The sequence below is a fragment of the Chlamydotis macqueenii genome, chromosome 3 (assembly GCF_036417535.1).
Source record: "Chlamydotis macqueenii isolate bChlMac1 chromosome 3, bChlMac1.mat, whole genome shotgun sequence".
Lineage (NCBI taxonomy): Eukaryota > Metazoa > Chordata > Aves > Otidiformes > Otididae > Chlamydotis > Chlamydotis macqueenii.
In genome coordinates, this window is record NC_141558.1 from 34,536,033 (window position 1) to 34,560,035 (window position 24,003).

The following is a 24,003-nucleotide window of genomic DNA, read 5'->3' on the forward strand; positions in this document are numbered from 1 at the left end:
TGGCTATAAGGACCCTATAGGAGACCTTGTCAAAGGCCTTTCAACACCCATTGCTCTCCCCTTATGTACACAGCTAGCCATCTCACTGTAGAATGCAGTTGGGTTACTCAGGCACAATTTCCCCTTGCTAAATAAATGCATACTGACTGTTCACCTTCTTGTCGTCATGTAGCTGGGAATAGATTCGTGGAAGATTTGATCCATAACCTTATCAGGGGTTGAGGTGAAGCAGACTAGCCTGTAGTTCACCACATCATCCTTGTTGCCCATCTTGAAGGTAGGTATGTTTTTCCAGTCATTGGGAACCTCTATCATGCCATGACCTTTCAAAGATAACGTAAAGGGGCCTAACAGTGACATTGGCAAGCTTCCTCAACACCATCAGATGCATCCTGTCTGATCCTGTGGACTTTTATGTGTACAAGGGGTTTAAGCGTTCTTTCATTGTACCTTCCTCAACGAGTGATGTTGCATTCCCACAGATTCTGCTGGTAGAGTTGGGGAAATTGGAGGTCAGAGGGTGGAATTTACCAGTGAAACCTGGAGGGTCAAAAAAAAAAAAAGGGATAAAGTTCTTAAATTTTTTCCATGTCATTTGTCACTATGTTCCTGTCTCATTGAGCAGTGGGCCCACATTTTCCTTAGCATTCCTTTTGCTACTGGTGTAGATAAAGAAGCTCTCTTGAAGTACTTCTGCATTGTTTTCTGATGCTATCATGGGGGCAGTATCCTTGGGTGGTACATCTATGTCTCTCCTGGGAGAATCAGTAGAAAAGGTCAGGAAACACTGGAACAGGTTGCCCAGAAAGGTGGTGGAGGCCCCATCTCTGGAAGCGTTCAAGGCCAGGCTGGATGAGGCTCTGAGCAACCTGACCTAGTCAGGGATGTCCCTGCTCCTTGCAGGGGGGTTGGACTAGATGACCTTTGAAGGTCTCTTCCAACCCTAACCATTCTATGATTCTATGATTCTAGTTATCCATTGTGTGGTTACCACTGCTATCTTACCAGAAAAACCTTCAAAGACAGTGCAAAGAAAATGTTTAACATACTTCAGAGTGTTATCCTCCTTTTATCCTCCTCTGTTAACTCCTTGTTGATGCTAAGAAAATGTTTAAACACAGTTCAGCAAATGATCAAACTTATGCAGTTCTGTGTTCTTGAGTCCAATCATTCTACATGATATTCTGCTTTGTAAGCAGTTCAATGTGTATGAGAGTCCTGAAGAAAAAGACAATTGTTTATCAGAATATGCAGATAATTTTCCATCTTTGAACTACAGACCTCTTATAAATGCGCTTTTTTCTTTTTGCAAACTTTTTCTCCAGGTATGGATGCTCTGAATTTTTCATTGGTTTTCTGTTGACATTACATTCTTGAAAGGGTGAAGTTTTTTATTAGCCATCTGAGAAATTAAATGGCCTTCATGTGTGAAAGAATATCCATACTTTTTATGCATTACAGTAATATCATAGAACTTTACTATTGAGCTCTGTGCTTCGTGTGATATTTCACTTACCAGAATCATTTTATCATTACTGCCTATTATTGGAAGTGAGTTTGACAGCTTTTTTTTTATCTCCAGCTAATGTAGAGAGAGGAAAATGAAAGCATGTTTCGAGCAATGGTTCTCTAAATCTGTACTTATAAATGTTGGTTAGGCTATGGTTCCATGCAGATTTCTCTGATGTCCTTAGTGCCTAAACAGTCTTGGTTACTGGATGCCCCTTAACTCTGCAGTGCTGTCATAACTGTGTGCTGGTAGTGTGGTTGAACAGAGGAAGGAACTGATAGGGTTGAAAAATTACTTTTCCCCTCCCCTGCCACTCAAGGTATTTTTGCCTGAATTAGTTTCCTTCCCCAGGTTTGCTGTCAGTGAAGAAACAGCTGTGCAGGATGGGAGCAAGAAGCCCCAGGTTTTAGGAAGTGTGAGGGATGCATAAGCCTGTTCATGTAGTGGTGCTTCAGAATGTGAAAACGCAGCCTCGCTCTGGTTACACAGTTGACGTACTAGAGCTGATAATATCAAAGCTGGAAGATAAAAAGCTGTTTTGTGTAGAAGCCTGTCTGAAAGAACAATGAAGCAAGAGGGGAAGTAAAACAATTAAATATTTCTGTGTCAGATTTTTGTGAGTACTTGTATTCTCTTAACGATATCTGTATGTGATGACTCTAAATGAACAATAGATTAGGAAGCGTAGAAGCATTAATTTTAGTTTAGTTAAACATGAGTCTGGATGAAGGCAATGATTCTGAGCACATTTAAATTAATTTGCATTTTTTTGTGTGAAATCTGCAGTATCTAATAGCTTGGTTGCAGTTGTGATGGTCTAAACTTTTGTAAGATGAGGCTTGTATTATTTCTTTTTTTTTCAGACCAGTGTAACTGGGGAAGAAGAATGTAAACTTCAAGTCCTCCTGGAAAAGCTCCTTGGTCCTGAACCAAACCTTTGTTTGATTTAAGTTTCATGTTTAGGGTGGTTTTTGGAGACACAGAAAGAGATGTGATCTCAGCAGACAAAAGACTTGTAAAAGCTTCTGTGTGTTGTAATAAAAACCTTAAAGTCTCCATTGTTGTATTCTGGAGGTGGTAGGGAGTTTTTCTGGCAATCCAGTGAAAAAGGTATTTTCCTAAAAATTCGGTCTTCATGTGGCCAGTAAATGGCTGTAAAATAACCATGTGGCATCTGGTGGGTTGACCCTAGCTGGACACCAGGTGCCAGCCACGCTGCTCTATGACTTAGCCCCCTCAACTAGATAGGGGAGAGAAAACACGCTGAAAGGCTCATTGGTTGAGATAAGAACGGCGAGATAACTCAGAAATTACCGTCGTGGGCAAAACAGACTGGACTTGGGGAAGTGAATTTAATTTATTACCAATGAAATCAGAGTAGGGTAATGAGAAATCAGAACAAATCTAAAAACACCTTCACCCCACCCCTCCCTCCTTCACAGGCTCAACTTCGCTCATGATTTCCCTACCTCCTCCCCCTGAGCAGCACAGGGGGGCGGGGAATGGGAGTTGTGGTCAGTTCGTTACACATTGTCTCTGCTCCTCCTTCCTCCTCACACTCTTCTGCTGCCCCAGCATGGGGTCCCTCCTACCAGAGACAATCCTCCACAAACTGCTCCAGGGTGAGTCCTTCCTGCGGGCTGCAGTTCTTCATGAACTGCTCCAGCACAGGTCCTTTCCACGGGGTGCAGTCCTTCAGGAACAGACTGCTCCAGTGTGGGTCCCCCACAGGGTCACAAGTCTTGCTAGAAAACCTGTTCCAGTGTGGGCTTCTCTCTCCATAGGTCCTGCCAGGAGCCTGCTCCAGCATGGGCTTCCCACCGGGTCATAGCCTGCTCCAGGGCACATCCGCCTGCCCCGGTGTAGGGTCCTCCCCGTGCTGCAGGTGGATCTCTGCTCCACCGTGGACCTCCATGGGCTGCAGGGGGACAGGCTGCCTCACTATGGGCTGCAGGGGGATCTCTGCTCCAGTGCCTGAAGCACCTCCTCCCCCTCCTTCTCTGACCTTGGTGTTTGCAGAGTTGTTCTCTCACCTATTATTGCTACTCTCTGCTGGCTGCTGTTGCGCAGCAGTTTTTTCCCCTTCTTAAATAAGAGGAACTGAGGATAAAGGAGCTCATGACTATAGCATGTTACTTGTTGATTACCATCATCTTTCTGGATAAAGAGGGTAGTATGCCAGCAGCTTTTAAAAAGACAGTAAAGGAATTTGAAGAACTTTAGATCAGTGACCTTTGTGACTATACAACCTGTTTTTGTAGAAATAATAATGAAGACCAGAAATAATTTAATCATTCTTTCTGTAAAGTCCTTTACCAAAGGATTTTGGAGATGCTAAGTTGCCTTTGGATAAAATTGAAAGTTTTATAAAGAACAACTGGCAATAGATGGAAAGACAGGGCAAAAATGGTTCATTTTGTTAGGAGGAGAAGTAACCCATTCCACAAGGTTCTGTGTTAACATTTGTGCACAGATATAAGGAAGATAGTTTGATAGTGAGGTGACAAAGTTTGTAGATGTTGCAAACGTTACTTGGGCTACGATAATGTAAAGAAATTTGCAGATGCTCAGGTTTTGGATTATGTGGGTTAAAATCATATATGAAATTTGATGTAGGTAAATGCTAAGTAATCTAAGTGAATGAGAAGTAGGAAAAACAATTTTTGTGGACAGTGGTTGACTCTGAACTGGTTCTTGTCAATCATGAGTGTAAGATGGAATTACATAGTACATGAAGATCAATGCAGTTCTCCATAGGAGTCAAAACAGTAAATCCAGTGTTAAAACTTATTAGGAAAAGAATAGAGAACAAAACAGAAACGTCATGCTGCTTCTGTAGAAATTCATGGCATGTATGCATCTTGAATATTCCTTATTGTGTTGATATCCTCATCTCAAAGAGTCCGGTAAACTAGAAGAGGTTCAGAGAGAAGCATTGGAAGTGTTTTAATGGCATGAAACAGTTTTTATGTGAGGAAAAGTTAAGACTACTCAGTTACTTTTCTTATTCTGCCTGGAAAAGGATGACCATGAAAGAATACGACAGACATCTATGCATTCATGAGTGAATGGGAAAGGATTACTTATTACTATCATCCAAAGTACAAGAACTGGAGTAGTGGAGTACTAAGTAGGAGCAAAAGATGCCAGATTGAATCAAGACAAACAAAAGGAGATATTTATATAATGTACAAGGAAGCTGAGGTACTATGTGCTGCAAGATGCTGTTGATTCTATAAAGAGGGTTGATTAAAAATGCAAGTGAGGAGGAGAAAAAGGTTAGCAAAGGCTGCTAAACACAAAAATATCACCTGTTGCTGAGGAAGTCCTTCGTAGATGCAAGTAGCTGGAAGCAGAGGTTGAGTATGCAATAAATATTTCTGTGTGCACTGTTTATACTTTACCCTAGATATCTGTTGTGAGTTGTGATTTTTAAATTTTCTTTCAAAACATAGAGTTGCATCCATTGTTTCTAAATGCATTTCCAGCTAGTAAGGAAAGACACAGTTAAATTATACCAAAATCAAAGCTGTTGCATAGATTGTCCTTCAGTGTTTGTGTGAGACAACTCTTAGTCACAATAATTAGGGCTCAGGTTGAACAGTGCCTTGCCTTAACGAGTACTGTCTCCATGCTCTGGATCTCCTGCCCTTAAGAATATCCCCATGCCATCTTATTATATGAAAATCTCCGTATTGTTGGGTATTGCAGTAGGTAAATCTGAAATTTGATGTCAGGTAACTGTTCACAGAAAGTTGAGGTTTTTACTTAGCTGATGCTGACACTGAAATTTCCATCAGCATCAGATGTTAATTCAGGTCAGTATCAGTTGTTGAATTAAAAAAGAATATATTGTGTTGAAATTGTACTTGAGGCAGTTCAGAACTGTTGCTTTTATATGGAAAAATTTAAGTATGGGTTTTAGACATTTAAATAATAAATGTGAAGACCCTTTCTTTGTGTGGCATATACATCATATCAGTGGAGGAACCCTTGAATTTACAAGTGCTAGTAAAACAGTTGAAATCCTTGTAAAACTACCTCATCATCATTTTTAATAGCTTGCTAATTTGTTACATTAGTAATCAAGATGTTGGCAGATATTCACTTTTATTTATTTAAGGAAAAAGCATCACCACTGCATTGATGAACTTACTTGGTCAAATGATAGTGACATACTGAAAACAACAAACAAATACTTGGGGGAAATACATATATCTAGTTTACTCCTCTAGTTTGTGTTGATTAATGACTTGAAATCAAGACTTATCTTAACTTGTTCTCATTTCAGCTTTGGATAGATCACAGTCCAAGAAAGATGGAGGTTTTAAAAATAATTGGAGCTTTGATCATGCAGAAGAAAGTGAAGGAGATGCAGAGAAAGAGTAAGGATGCTTTTATCTAGGCTATTGAAAGTATAAGTGTCTATTTATAAATAAATACTTGTTTGTAATTTATTAATAAGAATGTGTAATAACTTAAAGATTTCAGTGATTAAGAAAAATGATTTCCAATAAGTGGTTACTTTAAATAGTATTGCCATATAAAAATGCATTATAGCTGTGAACATGGGGCTTACAACATAGGGAAGACTACATTTCTAAAGTGTTGCAATTGTCTTTGGAGCTACTGTGTAAGTCTTAAGAAACAATGACAAGAAATATGTTAATATGCAAAGTAAGGAAATGGAATGGTAGGGTATCTAAGCAGCTTCAACTTTTCCTTTTAATGGTGATGCTATTCAGTACTTCACGGTTACGATTAAGATGCTTCAGTAGCTGTAGGCCTACATCAAGTTAAACTGAGCTTAAAGGACCATATGTTTTTCTCCCCCTGTGCTTATCTCACTGAGTAGAGTTAAGGCTGGTTTTGTTCCCTGATAATTTATTTCTGTAATTAGAATACATACTGTGTCCTTGTGACATTTTATTGTTACTGATGTGTTTTCTCAATATGAATATATTTATTTCCAAAAAGACTAATGAATTGTTAAAAACCAACAAGTTTAATGCATGAAGAGTATGCTAGGTTTATTTGTTGTTCTTAAGTATTTGGAGAGTAGGACCTGCAAGTTAAAAAGCATGCGATGGTTCTGTAGTAAGGAAAAACAGAATCCTCTGGTTAAGTACAAAAATAATTACTATATGAATTTGTATCTTGGCCTCTCTGATAGCGTAAGGAGACTACCATGGAGTCACATTTTTAATAGGTAATGTTCTGCCAAATATTGTGCATTGGAAGGGAGATAGTAGCACATAACCATCTAGCCTGCACAGTATACTATGCTGTAACCTTACAAAAACATTAAGAAATGGGATGGTTTAGTCATTAAAAAATGGGTTCAGAAGTTAATTTGTTGAAGTGTGAGGTAAACATTAAGAGTTTTTGTCAAAACAGAACTGTACCAGAAGTTAAAGCCACTTTTTGAAAGGTTCTAAAACTTAAGGGCGTTTTAGTTTTATAAGATTAAGCTTGCTTTTTTCCCTTAGCTATTTTGCATCTGTTTCTGGTGCACAGTAATACATTTTAAGTGTAGTGATAGTATATACGGTACGGGTAGTATTTGCTTTTACTTAGCTTCAGAAGTAAAAGTAACCACATTAGTAAGCATAGCAGCTTTTTCTCTTTTAGTAATTTACTGCTATTTTCCATCTGTCTCCAGCTGATGTTGACTTAAGAACACAGAATGAGATATGTATAATGTAGTCATGCTAAAAAAAAAAAAGTTTGAAAAACTGATTATGGAACACGTTTTATATAGTTGTATGTGCTTTTAAGATGATATTTCTGAGTGATTTTTCATTACTTTCAAATATTCTGTATGATAAACAGTTTTCCCATAGCCAGTATTGAAATTTTATTACCTACTCACATCAATTAATTCATTTTTGTACCTGTGAATTATGCAGAATCTTATCTGGAAGTATAGGTAAAAGAATAGTTGAAAATGGATTTAAATTGGAGATCCTGCTTTTGCTTACACATCCTCTGATACCATTTCAGGCAACTTCTAACTCGCTCCCAACAGCTATTTGCTTTAAGCTCCCATATGTTTACTTTTGGTAACACTTGGCTTTTTTTTTTTGTCTTAATAGCATTGTAAGCTTTGAGCATTTTGAAATAATTTGTGTGTTTTGTGTTCCTGATACATTTTTACTTTATATTCCAAAATACTACCAGAAGGGAATCTGGAGAAAACAAATGATTTGACAGCAAATTGTCCTTTCTTACTAAATTGTCTTTACCCTTAGCAGAGTATTTCAAATATTAGGAGCTTTAGTTCATAGATTTGTTCCAGCATAAAGCTTTGTGTCTCCCCAGTATTTTGAGTATATAATGCAATAAGTATGTATTCTATTTAAAAAGAAATATTTCTTACTTGCTAAGGTATGCTGATATTTACTAGTAGTGCTTGTAACTTACTGCGTTTCTTTGTGGAGGAAGCTGTATATCTGAAGCAAGCATCTGGATACATCTCATGCTTGTTGTTGAGGCACTAGCATTTTAGGGTCTGACTTTATCACAGCTTTTTGCCCTCTTAATGGCAGGCACACAATGAGTTTGTTTTGAACTGGCCCAAGAATAACATTCCAGTACTTAAGTGATTGGCTGTGTTCTTGTATTACTCCATGAGATCTGTGCTAATGCTGTTGGTCAGTAATGGATGTCCACTTGGATTATCTTTCCTCAGTGAGATGGACACAAAATACATGGCTAATGACCTCTTACCGAAGCAATTTTTAGACTAGGTAGATTATTTTAGAAGTGTGTCATTTAACTTACTTGGGGAGGTAGATGGGCTGTGTCGTGATGGCAAGGTGGCGAGTAATGAACACAAAAAAGAGTAAAGAACTTTTGTATACTGAGGAAGATTTGGTAAAAATAAATGATCACCCAACACAATATATACCTTTTTAAATGCTGCTGGAGTTGATACTCAGCATGGAACCAGAGTTACTGAAATTCAAAATGGTAGTTTACAAGTATCTTATCCGAAAGTAGATGCCTGCAGATACTGTTCAGTCTGCTTGAAGGGTAAATGTAACATTTTTGATCATTTGCAAGATTTGATCTACTTAAGGTAGCAATCAAGATGATAGCAATTGACTTGGGACTTCACTTGCTTTGTACTTGGACAGAAGAGAAACCTCTGTGTAGAACAATAGAAAAAAAGACCAGTTGGTCAGTTGAATACACTGAAACCTGTGTAGACCATCACAGAATAAATGATGGAAATTATATGTATCTTATGTAGCAGAAGACATGAAAGGATGGCAGAGTTACACAAACATGGCCAAGCTGGAAGAGGGTGGAAGCAAGGACAGGTAGCCTGGGAGGAATACACAGACATTTTCTCATCAAGGAAGGCTGAAGCCCTGATAGAATTAAGTCTTGCCAGGGACGTCAAGACCAACAAGAAAAGCTTTTATAGGTGATAAAAGGAAGACTAGAGAAAATGTGGACCCTCTCTGGAAGGAAACAGGAAACCTGGTTACCTGGGATATGGAGAGCGCTGAGGTACTCAGTGACTTTTTTGCCTCAGTCTTTGGCAGCAAAACCCCCTCCCTTGCAGGGGGGATGGACTAGATGAGCTTTAAAGGTCCCTTCCAACCCAAACCATTCTACGATATACCAGGACTTGTGTGAAGCGTTTGACACTGTCCTCCTTGGCATCCTTGTCTGTAAATTGGAGAGGCATGAATTTGATGGATGGACCACTCAGTGGATAAGGAGTTGGTTGGATGGCCGAACTCAGAGAATGGCATTCCTCAGGGGTCGGTGTTGGGGCCGGCCCTGTTTAACATCTTTGTCAGTGATGTGGACAGTGGGATAGAGTGCACCCTGAGCAGGTTTGACGACGACACCAAGCTGTGTGGTACAGTTGACATGCTGAAAGGAAGGGATGCCATCCAGAGGGACCTTGACAGGCTGGAGAGGTCGGTCCATGCGAACCTCATGAAATTCAACAAGGCCAAGTTCCTGCATGTGGGTCAGGGCAATCCCAAGCACAAATAAAGGCCAGAGAGAGAATGGATTGAGAGCAGCCCTGAGGAGAAAGACTTGAGGGTGATGTTGGATGAAAAGCTGGACGTGAGCTGTTGATGTGCACTTGCAGCCCAGAAAGCCAACCACATCCTGGGCTGCATCCAGAGCAGCATGGCCAGAAGGTGGAGGGAGGTGCTTCTGCTCTGGTGAGACCCCACCTGGAGTACTATGTCTAGTTCTGGGGCCTCCAACGTAAGAAGGATGTGGACCTGTTTGAGTAAGTCCAGAGGAGGGCCACAAAGATGATCGGAAGACAAGCACCTCTCCTGTGAGGCTGAGAGAGTTTAGGCTCAGCCTGACAGAGAAGGCTCCAGGGAAACCTCGCAGCAGCCTTTGAGTACTAGGGACTATTGACAAGGGCATGTGGTGATAGGACTGCTGGCTTTAAACTGGAAGAGGACAGGTTTGGCTCAGATATAAGGAAGGAGTTCTTCAGTAAGAGGGTGGTGAAGACACTGAAACAGGTTGCCTGGAGAAGCTGTGGATGCCCCATCTCTGGAAGTGTTCAAGGCCAGGTTGGATGGGGCTTTGAGTGACCTGGCCTAGTGGAAGATTTCCCTGCCCTGACCTGCTTACCTGGGATACAGAGAAGGCTACAGTACTCAGTGACTCTTTTGCCTCAGCCATTAGCAGGAAAAAAAAAACCAACCCTTGCAGGAGGGGTTGGAACTAGATGATCTTTACGGTTCCGTCTAATCCAGACCATTCTGTGATTCTATGAAGTAGTATATTAAGTAAATTGATTTCTGAAATTAACATGTTGTAAGATTCTTTCTAGTTTTACAGGTGATTGTTCTTGAAGAGTCTTGAATATTTTGTATTTGCTTCCTTTTAATTATCTAGGTAGATGTTGAAATATGTCTCCATATGCCCCACAATTATTTTTGTAAACTAATGAGTCTTGTTTTCTCTTGGCTGTCATACTGTTTTTTCAGTAGTCCAGACTTGTCATTCCACTGAGATTTGTTCAGTAATAGCCTTATTGAAAAACTGAATACAAATAAATGGGTCTAATTTATTTTTTTTGCACTGTGGTATCCTTTCATAACTAACATTTTCTTTCAAAAAGGTTTGGGTTTTTTTTCCTTTTATTTAGGAGGATAAACTGCTTGTTTCCTTGTATTCCCGACTAGAAAAGCAATGATACTTCTTTTTTAATATATATTTCTATTTAACTTTTTTCCAGTACTTCTTTTCTCTATTTATTCCTTCCCCACTCCCCCCCATATTTATAGAGATGTTTTATATTTCTTTTGTGACCCTATTAGTAAGGCAGTGTAGCCTTTAAATTGATATGAAGTTTTTGTTCAGAGCCTCAGTTTTTAATTTTTAGCAGTTGTAAAGGTTGTTTTTAACGGGATGGCAGTGTGCATGAGTTGAATAATACTGCTGCTTTTCTAGTGCATCTTCTATCAGGGCTTTTTTTTAATGTACAGCCTACCACCATGTAATTTAAAGTAAAGAATGTACACAGTGCATTGTGAGGGGAAATATGTCTGCCTCCGGTTTTTGCATTTTAAAAAATTCTGAGTTTTCAGAAAGAAATTCCAGTTGAGTTTGAAACTTGACTGGATAAATTGGTAGTTGATAGAAATATGCTTGTAGCTCATTGGAGTGTAACCTCATGATCAACAGAGGTTTCAAGTTTGGGTTGCTTGTATAGGGTAGTAAAAACATGGTCTATTAAACAGAGTTATTTAATTAGCTATTGCACAGTGCATAATATTTTAAAACATTAAACAAATGGTAAGTGATTAGTAAAGAGAGTATTTTTTTTTCTTGTTCAGTGCCTAAATTTGAATGTGTAATTATGTAGTCAACTTTAGAAAGAATTCTGTTTACCTAAATTACTTCTATTTTTTTCTTAATTTTAGTAAAGACTTGACTTTCATTTGTTATAAAATTTTAATCAAAGTATTGAAAAGTTGGAAATTATTGTTCTAATTTGAAACTCTGTCTCTCTGGTTCCCTGGTTAAAAGTGACAAAGTGTCTCCCAGCCAGACCACTGAGGTTTCATTTCAGTATGTGGGAGTGTGGTATAATGTTTTTTTTTCCTGTCTGTATAAATTGCATCTTTTCAGCAGGCAACTGTGAGCATGTGATACATGAGCAAATAGATGTTACTCAGTTGCTATGTATTCTGCTCTCTGAAAAAACAGCCTTTCTGCTACTGATGCATATACTTTGCATTCCTTAAAGTCTAAAAATATTGGTTCTTTAAAAACATCCAATTCTCAGATACTTTTCTAGTCATGTCATCTTAGTTGCATTGTACGAGTTATTCTTGTTAAGTTTGATTTAAGGATTTTTTTTCAGTGTTTTGTTCATTTGCAGTCTATTACCTTTTTTGTTACCCACCCAAATACTCTTTGTTAAAATGGTTGCAGTATAGTGGCATCTTGAAGCCCTAAAAGTATAACCACTGTAACAAGGGCATTTTGTGATTTTTTTTTTTTTATTATTATTATTATTTTTTTTACAAGCTGGAGAAGGAGAACATATCTAAAGGTGAAATTATCTAGCTAGGTCAACACAGTAGGTGAATACCAGAGCTGCAGAGACCAGGGATTGCTATTCATGTCTATGCTGCAGTGTTTTATTTATTTGTAAAGATCTGGAAAATTTCTGAAGTTATTAAACTCATTGTCTTGATAAAGGGTTGAGAGAGCTCCAGTGAACCTCCCTTGAAAGATTAATCTATCCTGAAAGAAGGTTTAAAAAAAAAAGTTAAATTTTAAAATACTGTAAATATCCATGGATAGTGTGTACAGAAGTACAACTATACTCCTTTGTCTTTGTGACACTTACTGGAAATTAGTGATGGTTTCCTACACTCTTTGTTTTATCATTACGCTCCTAGAGTTGTTGTGGTCTATAAGGAAAGGAAAATACAACAGTGGCAGTGGCTAAATGTTGACATTTTGATATGTCTTTCCATATCAAAACTAATGGTGTGCACAATCTTATCTCCTGAAGTTTCAGAGTCTGCAGTTCTTACCCTATGAGTCAAGAACTTTTTATTTTATTTGATGTAAGGATATCTGTGTTGTATAAGGTGGAGGAATAAATTGTAACATGAAGGGAGATCTTGTGCATTGAAGTTCTTAGGAAATTGACAGGGAGAGTTACTTTATATAAAAAAGAATACATATATAGTGGTTAATATATAGAGAGAGCTAAAGTCAGTATGTATATTGCAGTCAACATGTCATACCTGCAACTAAGAAATGTTTCCACCTTCACTTTCATCATTATTTCTCTTTTCTAGCTTACTCTTGGAATTATTATTATTAATAATAACATTGATAATATCTTATTATTCTTGGAACTTGTGGAATACCTACTTGTATTCTTAAGTATTGTGCCTGAATGATCTTAATTGAAAACCCACAAACCATGCAATTACAAGTTGGCAAAAAGTTGCATTATTTTGTTGCAGCCAAGAGAGGAGTAACCGTATCAGGATTGATGAGAAGGGATTATCTGCAGTTTGCTTCTCCAGGAAGCAAGAATGTGTTAGCCTAATCTAGCTGCTGTCAGTGTAAAACGTAGGATTGGGGTTTTAACTTAAATACTTAAGATTATTTGAGGATAATTGCCTGTTAATGAAAAGAGTACGTTTTTACAGTATCATGGAGTGGGTTTCTTTTTTTGTATCTTCTTCCCCGTTATAATAGTGGAAGATTACAGACATAGAAGTACTAAAGAAACACATTTTAATAAGCAGTTCAGCCGAACTGAATATGATATTTTTAGGAAGACATAGTTTGTTAGTAATTGCTATGGGATAAAATTTAGTTACACATAAGTTCTTGTCCTAAAGCACTGTGAAGTTTGCAGTTTTAAACCACGTACATGAACATTGATACGCTTGACCAAACTAATGCTATGTTTTATGGGTTAGTTTAGTATTTGACTCCATTTTTGCATAGGGTTGTATAGAATCTTTCATGATATTGGTAACATTGCCATAATAATATTGGTATTCTCTATTTTGACTTAGTAACATCCTTTTAATTTTGCTTTTTGTGAAATAATTTGATGTACACTTTTAAGTTCCAATTCATGTAATACATCTGGATCACTAGGTAACTCACTTTATGTTCCTGTTGTTTTGGGCGTGTATATACAATCTGTATATGATGCATTTAAATTTAAAGAGGAAGAGCTAAAAAAGCCCCTTGTGTGTTTAAATGCTGATGCTCTGTTGCATTACACTGTATCTTCTTCTCTCTCCCACATCCATCTAGTGAGGCAAATTTGCTCAGCATAGATGACAGTGATGGGCCTTTTAGTCCCAATGAAGAAAGAAAGGCAAGTACTCTGTTTCTCTCGTGCTAAATATGTATCTTTAAAGCTTACTAGGTTCTTAATGTTGCATGGTCATCTCAGACACTTTACAAAAGGAAAGTGTATATGTTGGTTGTGCAACCTGTGCTTCAGCTGTTATCTGCCTACACTTAATATTTTTGTTCCTCTTACTCCTGTAGATCTTGTTGATTTGCATAGTATTCTGAAAGTGTAAGCATAAATAACTAGTTTTAGATTTAGACAATTACCATTAATAGGATTATATTTTTAAATTAAAAATATTAATAATTATACACCATGATTGCCTACTGTCACATTCCCAATTTTCTATGCGTGTGTGTGTATATACATACAAGGAGAAGACACATAGGCAAAAACCATGCTTTTTGTGTTGTTTTTTGGGTTTTTTTTTTAATGTGTACTGAAATAGCTTCCTACTGCAAGTGACTTTGATACTTTGAAAATATTCATATTCTGTTTAGTAAGGAGTCCTAGTGAGTAAGGATGTAGGCGGGATATGTTTTACATGAAATTTGGTACAAAAGAAGTCTGAAAATGAAGCCAAAGTAATATTTATATAAATGTTTTGTAATTCACTTTTTCCTTTTAACTTTTTTGCTAGTATTTTAACATATGTGAATTCTGTTCTTACAGTCACTTCGTTGTCGGCCTGGAGCTGTTGGTACCAGTGGTGATTCCATAAAAACGTACGCAAGGCGAGGCAAAGCTGGAAGCTTGAGACTTTTTAAAGGGAACTCAATTGGCCTCAACATGATGGGAAATAGCAAGAAACTGAGGTACTACATTTAGTTTTATGTTTGCTTACCTACTTACCGTTGATAGAAATCGATGCTAAATGAACAGAACTTGTAGTACATTTGCATTATCTGCGATATGTTTTAAGAGCTATGCTGTTCTCTGCTTCTTTGCAAAGATAGGAAACTATGTCTTTCCTCTTCCAAAATGTTAAATAGCACATTAGTATAGTACCAGAAGATTATTAAAACAATTAGAGCATTCACTGACATACTTGTCAGTGCCTTACCAATATTGTCTGCCTATGCTATTGTTTCCTTTATACAGTGCTAGCAGGTAGAATAATATTTCTAACATCCCCATCAGGAATTTGTTCTTTCCATGATTGTGAATTGCAAAGGTTAACTCAGGATGCATTTTCAGTTTTCCTTATTGCAAGATACCATTTTATTTAGGAGTCAAGGACTATTCTTTTAAAGGATTCAGCAAATATCTGTACTCCTACATGATAGCTTGAGATTGTCACTTGCATTTAGAGCTGACAGGAACAACGTTTAAGCATTCAGTGCTTTACTTGCTTGTTACTGCTGTCCCTAGCTTGTAACAGACTGTTCTCTTTATTTTGGTCGCTAAGTCTGCTTGGAAATGTGATTATGCTAGAAGTGATTATCTTGATTTAAAACCTTAATTAGATAGTGTTGTATCTTTCATAACACATATATCACAACAAAATCCCCAAATCACTTTAAGTTTGTGACCCGGCACCTGTCTGTAGTGAAGATTGGTTGTTTGTTCACTTTGACATGCAGCATGGAAGGTGCTTAGTAATTGTCTTTTCAATATTTGGATTCTTCAGCTAGTGAAAATTCTGAAGGTTGACCATGTAGTTGAGCTGCTAGATTAAGTGCAAGATCAGACATTGAACTTCTTGAGCTATTCGTGGTGATTTTTATTGCAAAGTTGAAGTATTTTTTTCACCTTGTCTGCAGAATAGAGACTAAAAACTCTTCAGATTGGTGAGGCTTGACTCAAAGTAGTACTATTGTAGTAGAATATTCCCTAAAATTCAGGGAATGAGTGATAGGAAGAAGGTATATGCAAGGACAGTGAGAAGAATTTTTCTCTGTACATATACTCTTGCATGTACAAAAATTTAAAACAACCAAAAATTTACCTTCTCTTACCTGGTAAGCAAATCCAGTATCAAACTCTAACTTAACCTTAATAGTTTTGTTGTTTGAGTTTTTTTTAAATCATGTGGTCTTACTTTAAGTTGCTTTTATCTTTGCTAGTTTTTGGTAACTTATCTGAAACTTTATCACATTATTAAGTCCCTCTTAGATTTTTTTTTTTTTTTGAGGGGGGGGTAATATTTTTTTAAAAAGTTATTTGATGAGCAGTGGAATTAATGTAGTCTGTAGTTGTGTCCTGTGTTTCTGAAATGTCATGCTTCCATTACTTCTAGATCCATCTGTTTGCCCAGTGCAAGATTCTTCTGTGCTTTGCCTTTTGAATCTGTGCTGTTAAGAAGTTCCTAGAATCAATTGACAGAATGTGGTAGTGTAACCTTGTTTTCATCAGAGCCTAGAGTTTGAATAATTCTGTGGTTTCTGAGATGATGTCAAGGAAAAATGTATTATATTATATTTAATATATTTTAAGATCTTTGAGACTTCTAGAACATTTGTTTTTTCAAGGAACTTTCTGACCTTTCCATCACACTAGTTTTAGTGTTGTATGTTAGTTTTCTTGAAACTGTGCTGAAACTTGCAAAGTCAGATTTCAGTACAGATGTTCCCCTTTTGCAACTTGCTAGAAATTTATGATTAAATTTTTCTGTTGATTCTGTCTATGCTTGGTATGTTCTATTCAAAGAACAGGATTATAGAGCAGATTGCATTTTACAGCTGTCCTACTTGGAAGCATTTCTGACACCATATGAACCATTTAAGTGTGTCATCTAGAACAGTCTGCTCTGACTCAAATCTGATCACCCGGCAGACTGCAATACTCTATTCCAGCACCTACTGGAGTTTCTCATTACTTGAGTGTGAGGCAGAAAGCAGAAGCACTGCTTAACATTTTTTTTTGTGCTGCAGAGGCACAAGACACAGATTTTCCCGGTCATGCTAGTTTGGCAAAGCTCAGATTCAACAAATAAAATGATAAAACATGAGATAGGTGTGTTTATAAACTTGCTTGTTTGTGTAAACCCCTTAAGCATTTGAGAAGGCATTCCTGTACTCTGCTTGTGTTTTCTTTTCTAGTATCTCTTTCAAAGATACTAAACTGGAAGCCAGAGAGGATTTGAGCCACCCTAAAGTATTTAGGGCAAATAGCTGTCAGCTTTTTATTTCTCAGGCGACAACATTAAACAGAAGGTTGGCTATAAATCAGTCTGGATGATAACTGACCAGCTGCAGTTGCATAGCTTTGGCATGTGGGTTGAGTGTGTTTACTTTCAAGAGGTTGGTGATGGAATGGGACACTGTTAAGTTAGTTTTGAGGAAGCTGAATTGTTAACTCAGAATATTTATGATGTTTCTAAACCTCATGTTCTAGAAAAGAGTGTTTTACCATTTGGCTGGTTTTGATAAGTCTTGATCTGTTATGTTCATGGTTATATCGTGATCACTCAGACCATAACAATCATCTTGTGATCAGTCAGAAATGCTCTGAAAGCTTCCAGTATTGACTTATGATGCTCAATATAAGGCTCCTAAAAGGATTTTGGGAACTGGGAAGAAATTTAAAAAACCAGCTGGAAGTTTCCTCACTTTCACCTTTTGGGAGAATGTAAAGGAAGCATTAGGAATTGGTTGTCAGCTTTTTGGAGAATTTTGGTACTTCAGTTTTTTCATTGTTCATACAGGACAAATGTCAGGAGCAAAGCTTCTGCTGAACAATGTTTCTGTGAAATATTTAGAATCAATTGGAATGCTTTTTCACATCACTTTTAGTGCAGTTACAATTTCAAAGCAATTTTACAAGCAAAACGTTGTGTTGTATTTACGTAGTTTTAAACAGTTTGCATTATCAGCATGCTCTCTGCTAACAGTTGCATGTATTCTGAATATGTCAAATGTAGTATTGTCTCCTGTCACAGAAGTGTGCAGGATCATTGGTAGACTCTAATGTTTTTTGAAGGAGTAGTATGTTATTGATCCATGGTGTCTTTATATGAGCTTTTACTGGAGTGGATAATGGTAAGTAATCATCTCTCTAGAATTACTATTTTACATAGTAATGAGATTAAAGTTTCAAAAGGCAACAAATAAACCAAAGAAATGCTAAGAGACACTGGTGAATATTCTGTCTTTGTGCAGAGGCCTGCTGAGATGTTTGAGCACCTGAGAATCGTTCTCTTTTCTTTTTGAAATGTTTTGTGTTGTTTCAGTTACCAGACACCTTACATCCATAGATTTGTTGTGTTTATTTTCTGAGTAATGAGGGAAATTCCCAAATGTGCAATTCAGTCTGTTCACGTGTTAAGCCCTTTAAGCCATAGTAAAGAAGTTAATATTATGCCTTAATAAAATGCATAGATATATGTATAAAATTGATGATCGGTTGGTTATAATTAATTTTAAAAGACAGTGTCTTTTTGCAGTGATGGAACCGAGCTGGTTCACAGTGTTTTGAATGGTGATAAAATTTTAAAAAATCTTTACCTTTTCTTCCAGGGAAAAAAAAAAAATTGTTTATATTCTTATTTGTCAATTTAATTCTTGGGCTGAATGTTTTTATGCTTGTCAGAGGATCCTAAGAAGTTCTATCATTGATTCAGAAATACTTTGTCGATTTTTGGTTTTTTTATGGCTGTTATTGACACCACCAATTTTAGCTAAGACCATGTACAAATACACCAATCTCTTCTTAAACATTTTTTCTATATATTTGCAGTGAAAATGCTCAGAATATGTCTTGTCCCGTAACTGTGGTACATGGTAGACGTTTTCACCATGCGCATGCACCGACAGCGGTAGTAAAAACAGCAGCCCAAAGGTAAGACTAAGTACATCTGTTTCTCCAGATGTTCCCACTGTAAAAAGTGCTTCCTGGTTTTGTATGTAATGGTTTTCCTTATGCTATGAAGTGTTTTTAGGAAATACAAGTAATTACGTGGTGCATTCTTGATCATAAGCTTTGATCTTAATACTGAAGTTTAGTGAAACTTACCATTTAGGACTTCTTGTTATATAGTCTTAGAATTTACTGCTTTTTAAGGCACACTATGGCATATATTCAGTAGGAGAGCACCTCCTAGTATAAATATATTTAGAAAATACTTCGAAATGGACAAATACAGTATGCAATAAAAATTTACATAACTGACAACATGATCATCAAATACTAATTCACAGATACTCCAGCTTATATAAGATCCGTCTAATGGTTAAGCTATAAATGTGTTGATCGTATGTATTCTGTAAATACAGCATAAAATATATAAACTGGGATATCTCACAGAAGCAAGATTTTGCATTTATATAAATAGTTGTTAGAATGGACAACTGCAAACTGGGGTATTTTACTCAGCTGTGCTGAATTAAACTTAATTGTTTTGGGAACTTAAAACTACGTTAGACTTTTATAAATTGCAGGGTTGTGTTTTAATTTTTTTTACAGGCTTTTCACGCTTAATATGTGTCACAAACCTATGAGCTAATCATTACTTTAAGGAAGTGTCGTAGTTCAGCCCCGATTGGGACCAGACCATGCAGTCTCTCTCTCACTCCCCCCACCCTCCAAGAGAACAGGGGGAGATAATATAAAAAAAAACAGCTCGAGGTTTGAGATAAGGACGGGGAGAAATCCTTAAAGTTACCGTCACGGGCAAAACAGACTCAGCTTGGGGAAAACTATTCATTTATTACTAAAACTAGCAGGAGAATGAGACAGGGAACAAGATAACCTCCCTCCACCCCTCTCTCTTCCCGGGCTTAACATTTTCTCTACTAGCTCCCCCCACCCTCACCCCTGAACCGAGTGGCACAGTGGGGAAGAGGGAATGGGGATTACCGTCAGTTCATCACACATCACTTTATGCTGCCTCTTCCTCCTTAGGGGAAGAACTCCTCAGATTCCTCCCCTGCTCCTTCATGGGGTCCCACCCATACGCTACAGTCCTTTGTGAAACTGCTCCAGCGTGGGTCATCTCTTCCACGGGGTGCAGTCTCTCCAGAATGGCTGCCCCAGCGGGCCCTCCACAGGCCACAGCATCCTTCAGGCATCCACGTGCCCCGGCATGGCGTCCTCCACGGGCTGCAGGTGGATCTCTGCTCCTCCATGGACCTCCATGGGCTGCAGCGGGACAACCTGCTCCACCATGGGAGCACCACAGGCTGCAGGGGAATCTTGGCCAGGAGCCGCATTACTCCTCCCCCTCCTTCTTCACTGACCTTGGCGTCTGTTTCTCTCACAAGAAAAGTTCTTCACAACAGGCTGGCAGACGCCTCTCAGTATCTTTTTACATTTCATTCACATCTCATCTCCTCTCCACTTCTTGCAGCCAGGCCGGGCCGAGTCGGGCCCAGTCGGCTGCCTGGTGAGAGGCCAGAGGGTGAGGCCTGCAAGGCCCACAAGGCCCGCACCTCCCCCTCTCTGCCCCCGCTCAGCTGCTTCACATCTTCTCTCCTTTTTTTTTTTTTCCTGTTTTCCCCTTCTTAAATACGTTATCGCAGAGGCGTTATCACAGAACATTCTGCTACCAATTGGCTCGGCCTTGGCCAGCAGTGGGTCAGCCCTAGGCTGAGTCTACTGAACAAAGGGGAGCAACTTCTAGCAGTTTCCTACAGAAGCTACCACCTTAGGCCCTCCCTCACTAAACAAAACCAGAATAGGAAGTTTCTTTCAAAATTTGTCCATTTTGAGCTCTTTTTGTCTATGAACTTCATGGATTTCCACCAGCCCATATGAGTGCTTCATCCTATCAGCATTTTGTAGCCTCCTTCTGTTCCTTTTTTTCCTCTCTGTTTTTTAGTGTAGATTTTTTGGGGTGGTGGGATCATATGTAGGCATCATCCTCTTTTTATCCCACTTCCCTCACTTTCATTTGTGATATTCAGAAGAACAAAGCTTGTCTACTAATGTGAATGAAACATATTAGGGTAATCTGGCATTTGAAGAAACAGACTGAAAAATGCATTTTGCAATGCTGTCCCTGAGGACCTACACCATTGTTGCTTCCTTCCATTTCAAACTGTAGCATCATCTGTAAATGAAAAATAGCATGGACATTTCCTTCCCCTTAGTAATAGCGGATGCAGTAGTAGGAATCTCTCTTTTCTTTACGTTCTTTCCATCATTTCTAAGGAGGACTGGCAGAGCTTTTTCCACAAATGAAACTGAAAGATGAGGTTTTTGTTATCAGTGTAGTTTAGGCTGAACAAGCTGTGCTTTTTTCTTCTTACATGTAGTCCTTTTTAGAATATTTTTGTTCTGTGTTCCACTGAGGAAAGCGTGGGCATCTCTAAGCGTTCATGCCCTTTCCTTTCACTTCTTTTTTTTTTTTTTTTTTTTTTTTTGTATTTCTAAGGGATGAAAATTTGATCTGCAGTGCTAATTAAAGTGATTTAAGTAAGCAAAATCATGCATGACTGCTCTTTCTTGGATCTCTGAATGTTGACCTTAATAATATTAGTGTACTTGTTTAAGCTTTGTTGTGAGATGGTTCTTTGAAACACCCAGTCAATGTGGATTCATCTTATCTAGTTCAGAGCTGTAGGCTTCTTCAGTGTACAAGAGTCTGCTCCAGAGATTCTTAATCTTAACAAGGGTGTCAGACTTGCCTGCTTGCCTTTCCCACTTAGGGGACTTCTTTATAAGCCTACAATTTAATGTGGGAAAAATCAAAACCTAGCAACTTCGGATGTGTGACACACAGAAAGAAAACTAATGCATAATATAGACAAGCTGAATATTGCATGAAGTAATTTGATAGTAGTCATCTTGAATGTTTCTAAACATGTTTTCTTTTAGGATTGTTATTGTAGTTCATTTATATTAACAACAGACAATTAACTCTTAAGCTAAGAATATTTTAGGAGTTTCAAATGCAGGAAATAGTCATAACAGTTCCACGCAATGTTTTGCTATTGGAGGATGTCAGAACCAGTATGATCTGATTGACTGGGGGTGAGCTTTACAGAGGAACTGTGCAAAGGATATTTAATTCCAATGTCTTTTGCCAGTTGACTCAACTGATTACATTTTAAAAGCTTCTAAATCTGTTTCTGAGTTAGAGGATTGAAAATGAATAGAACATGGACTCTGTCATACTTTTATTAAAATTGAAAACGGGGGAGGATCTCAAGGCTACTTGATGCGGAAAATGTAGATTTGTGAATGAGAAGACAATAGTTGTAGGAAAAAAATAACTAAAATAGGACTATTTAAAACTGTTCATAACACAAAATTCCAGCGCATATAAAGAGGGTAATTTTTTTGGTTGTATATTTTAGTTGTTTGGAATTTTTTTCTATTTTTTTTTTTTGCTAGTTTTTACTGACACAAGACAGTAGTTGAATTTTAAAGTAAGTTCTGATGGTGTCTCCTCAGAAAATATGTGTCTTCTCAGAGTATATGCAGAAAATATGTGTCTTGTCAGTATATATGGGTGGCAAACCAAGAATAAATTCTGGGAATATAGCAAGACAAAGGAAAGCTGGTAGCATGGAAACAGAGTTTTAAGGTGTTGTTTGTTTTTTGTTGTTTTTTTTTTTTTTTCCCCCGTACTGATTTACAGGCAACACAAAGTTGTGTTCTTTTACATTGTTTGCATTTGTAGAATTGTTTTATGGTATGGTGATCAGTAACAATATGGGGAAAATAGTTTGATCTAACCTAACATATTGTTCTTAAACCTGTAGTGGATTATTGAAAGGATAACAAAAAAAAATCAAAACATGACTGAAATAGTTCTGGGCAGCTATCTCTGGCACTGACATTACAGATTCTGTTATTTTTACTGGGTTCTTTGAGTAGGGATAGCATCACATGGGGCAAGCTAATTATAAAACTCGGTTGTAATCGCTATCAAGTTGAATTTGGAGCTTGTGGTGTGTACTGTATTGCTCAACTCTTTCTCCAACAGTTTTGCACATGCATGTTAATTAAATTCTGGCTCAATATCTATTGCACTCATGTAAGTTTCTAGTACAACAAAATTATGCATTTCAAAATAATATTTTAATAAACATTCTTGTTTTTTCAAATGAAATCTGGGGATGAAATAAAAACTTGTTAACTTCTGATACAATGGATTTTCAGATAAAGCTTAGCCTAGTGTTGTAGTTAGTTCAAACTATTTTGCTTCATTTAGTGGACACATATTGTATCTTATGCTGTTGACTGACTGTTCTCTAAGACTTGGCATTGGCATAGCATGTATGTACAGCATGTCTAACTAATCTTATGCATAAACTGCATGAAGCAATTCATAGGGACACTACTTGTCACAATTCCTTGATCTGTCTAGGATTCTCATTTCTTAATCTTTCTGAGATGTAAAACCGAGAGTTCTTTAAAATGTTTTATATTAATATGGGATCCTAGAACAAGCAAGTGAGGCGTCTAAGGTAATGACAATGTATGGTATTGGGCATTCTGGATTTTTTTTCCTGCCTTTAAGTTTTCTTAGCATTAAAATTTACAGTTCTTAACAGTGCGACTTTTCACAGCGTCTGTAAACGGTTAATCCAAGTTACGTATTAAGTGTGCCAACGTAGCTGGACATGGCTCCATATGGACATGATTTGAATCTGACTGAATTTACAAACTCAGATGTGACCCGCGTGAAAACAGTGTTTATTGTTTGTAAAGGCTAGCTCCAGTTGGAAGCATTTTTTGCTCACTTCCATGCAGCACTGACTGATTACTTTCCACCCCAGTCTAAGCTGCAGTGGTCACATTCAGGTTTCAGTTCCTTTTACTCTTTTCCACAGAGCACTGTGGAGATTGAATGTGTTTTCATACTACACCCTGTAGGATTATCAGGATTACCTCCTTACCTGCTTTACTTTCAGTCCTGCTGTTCCTCTATGTAACAGAGTTAGACGAGTTCGCTTTATCCTTGTGACTGTTATGTTTTCAAAAGGAAAGGAGAATGAGCTTATATTACTCTGCAATATTATTACTCTGGTTAATTTGGTTGAAGGAGGGAACAGTTTGTGTTTGGTCTCTTTTAGAATGGTGTTAGTGCAATGCATATATGACAGAAGTTTGTTAGGCTTTTGATATTGGTAAGGAATAGAGACATGGATTAAAAGCTTACAGCATTCCGTATTGCAAGTTTTGAAAAAGCAGGAGGAATAAAGATACTGTGTTCAGGTTGTCTTCATGCTGCGCTTAGGTAGATCTGTTTTTATATCAGTCTTGC

General features: G+C 37.7%; 1 protein-coding gene across 3 annotated transcripts in view; it reads left to right on the top strand.

Annotated features, from left to right (window-relative positions):
• SENP6 (SUMO specific peptidase 6) overlaps positions 1 to 24,003 on the top strand; it is an 82,614-nt gene that overhangs the window by 15,769 nt on the left and 42,842 nt on the right. For all 3 annotated transcript variants that reach the window (XM_086745067.1, XM_086745064.1, XM_086745065.1), the window contains exons 2-5: positions 5,802 to 5,895; positions 13,808 to 13,871; positions 14,523 to 14,665; positions 18,528 to 18,629. In XM_086745067.1, coding sequence (XP_086601193.1) covers positions 5,802 to 5,895; positions 13,808 to 13,871; positions 14,523 to 14,665; positions 18,528 to 18,629 — 403 coding nt within the window. The remainder of the gene's footprint in view (positions 1 to 5,801; positions 5,896 to 13,807; positions 13,872 to 14,522; positions 14,666 to 18,527; positions 18,630 to 24,003) is intronic.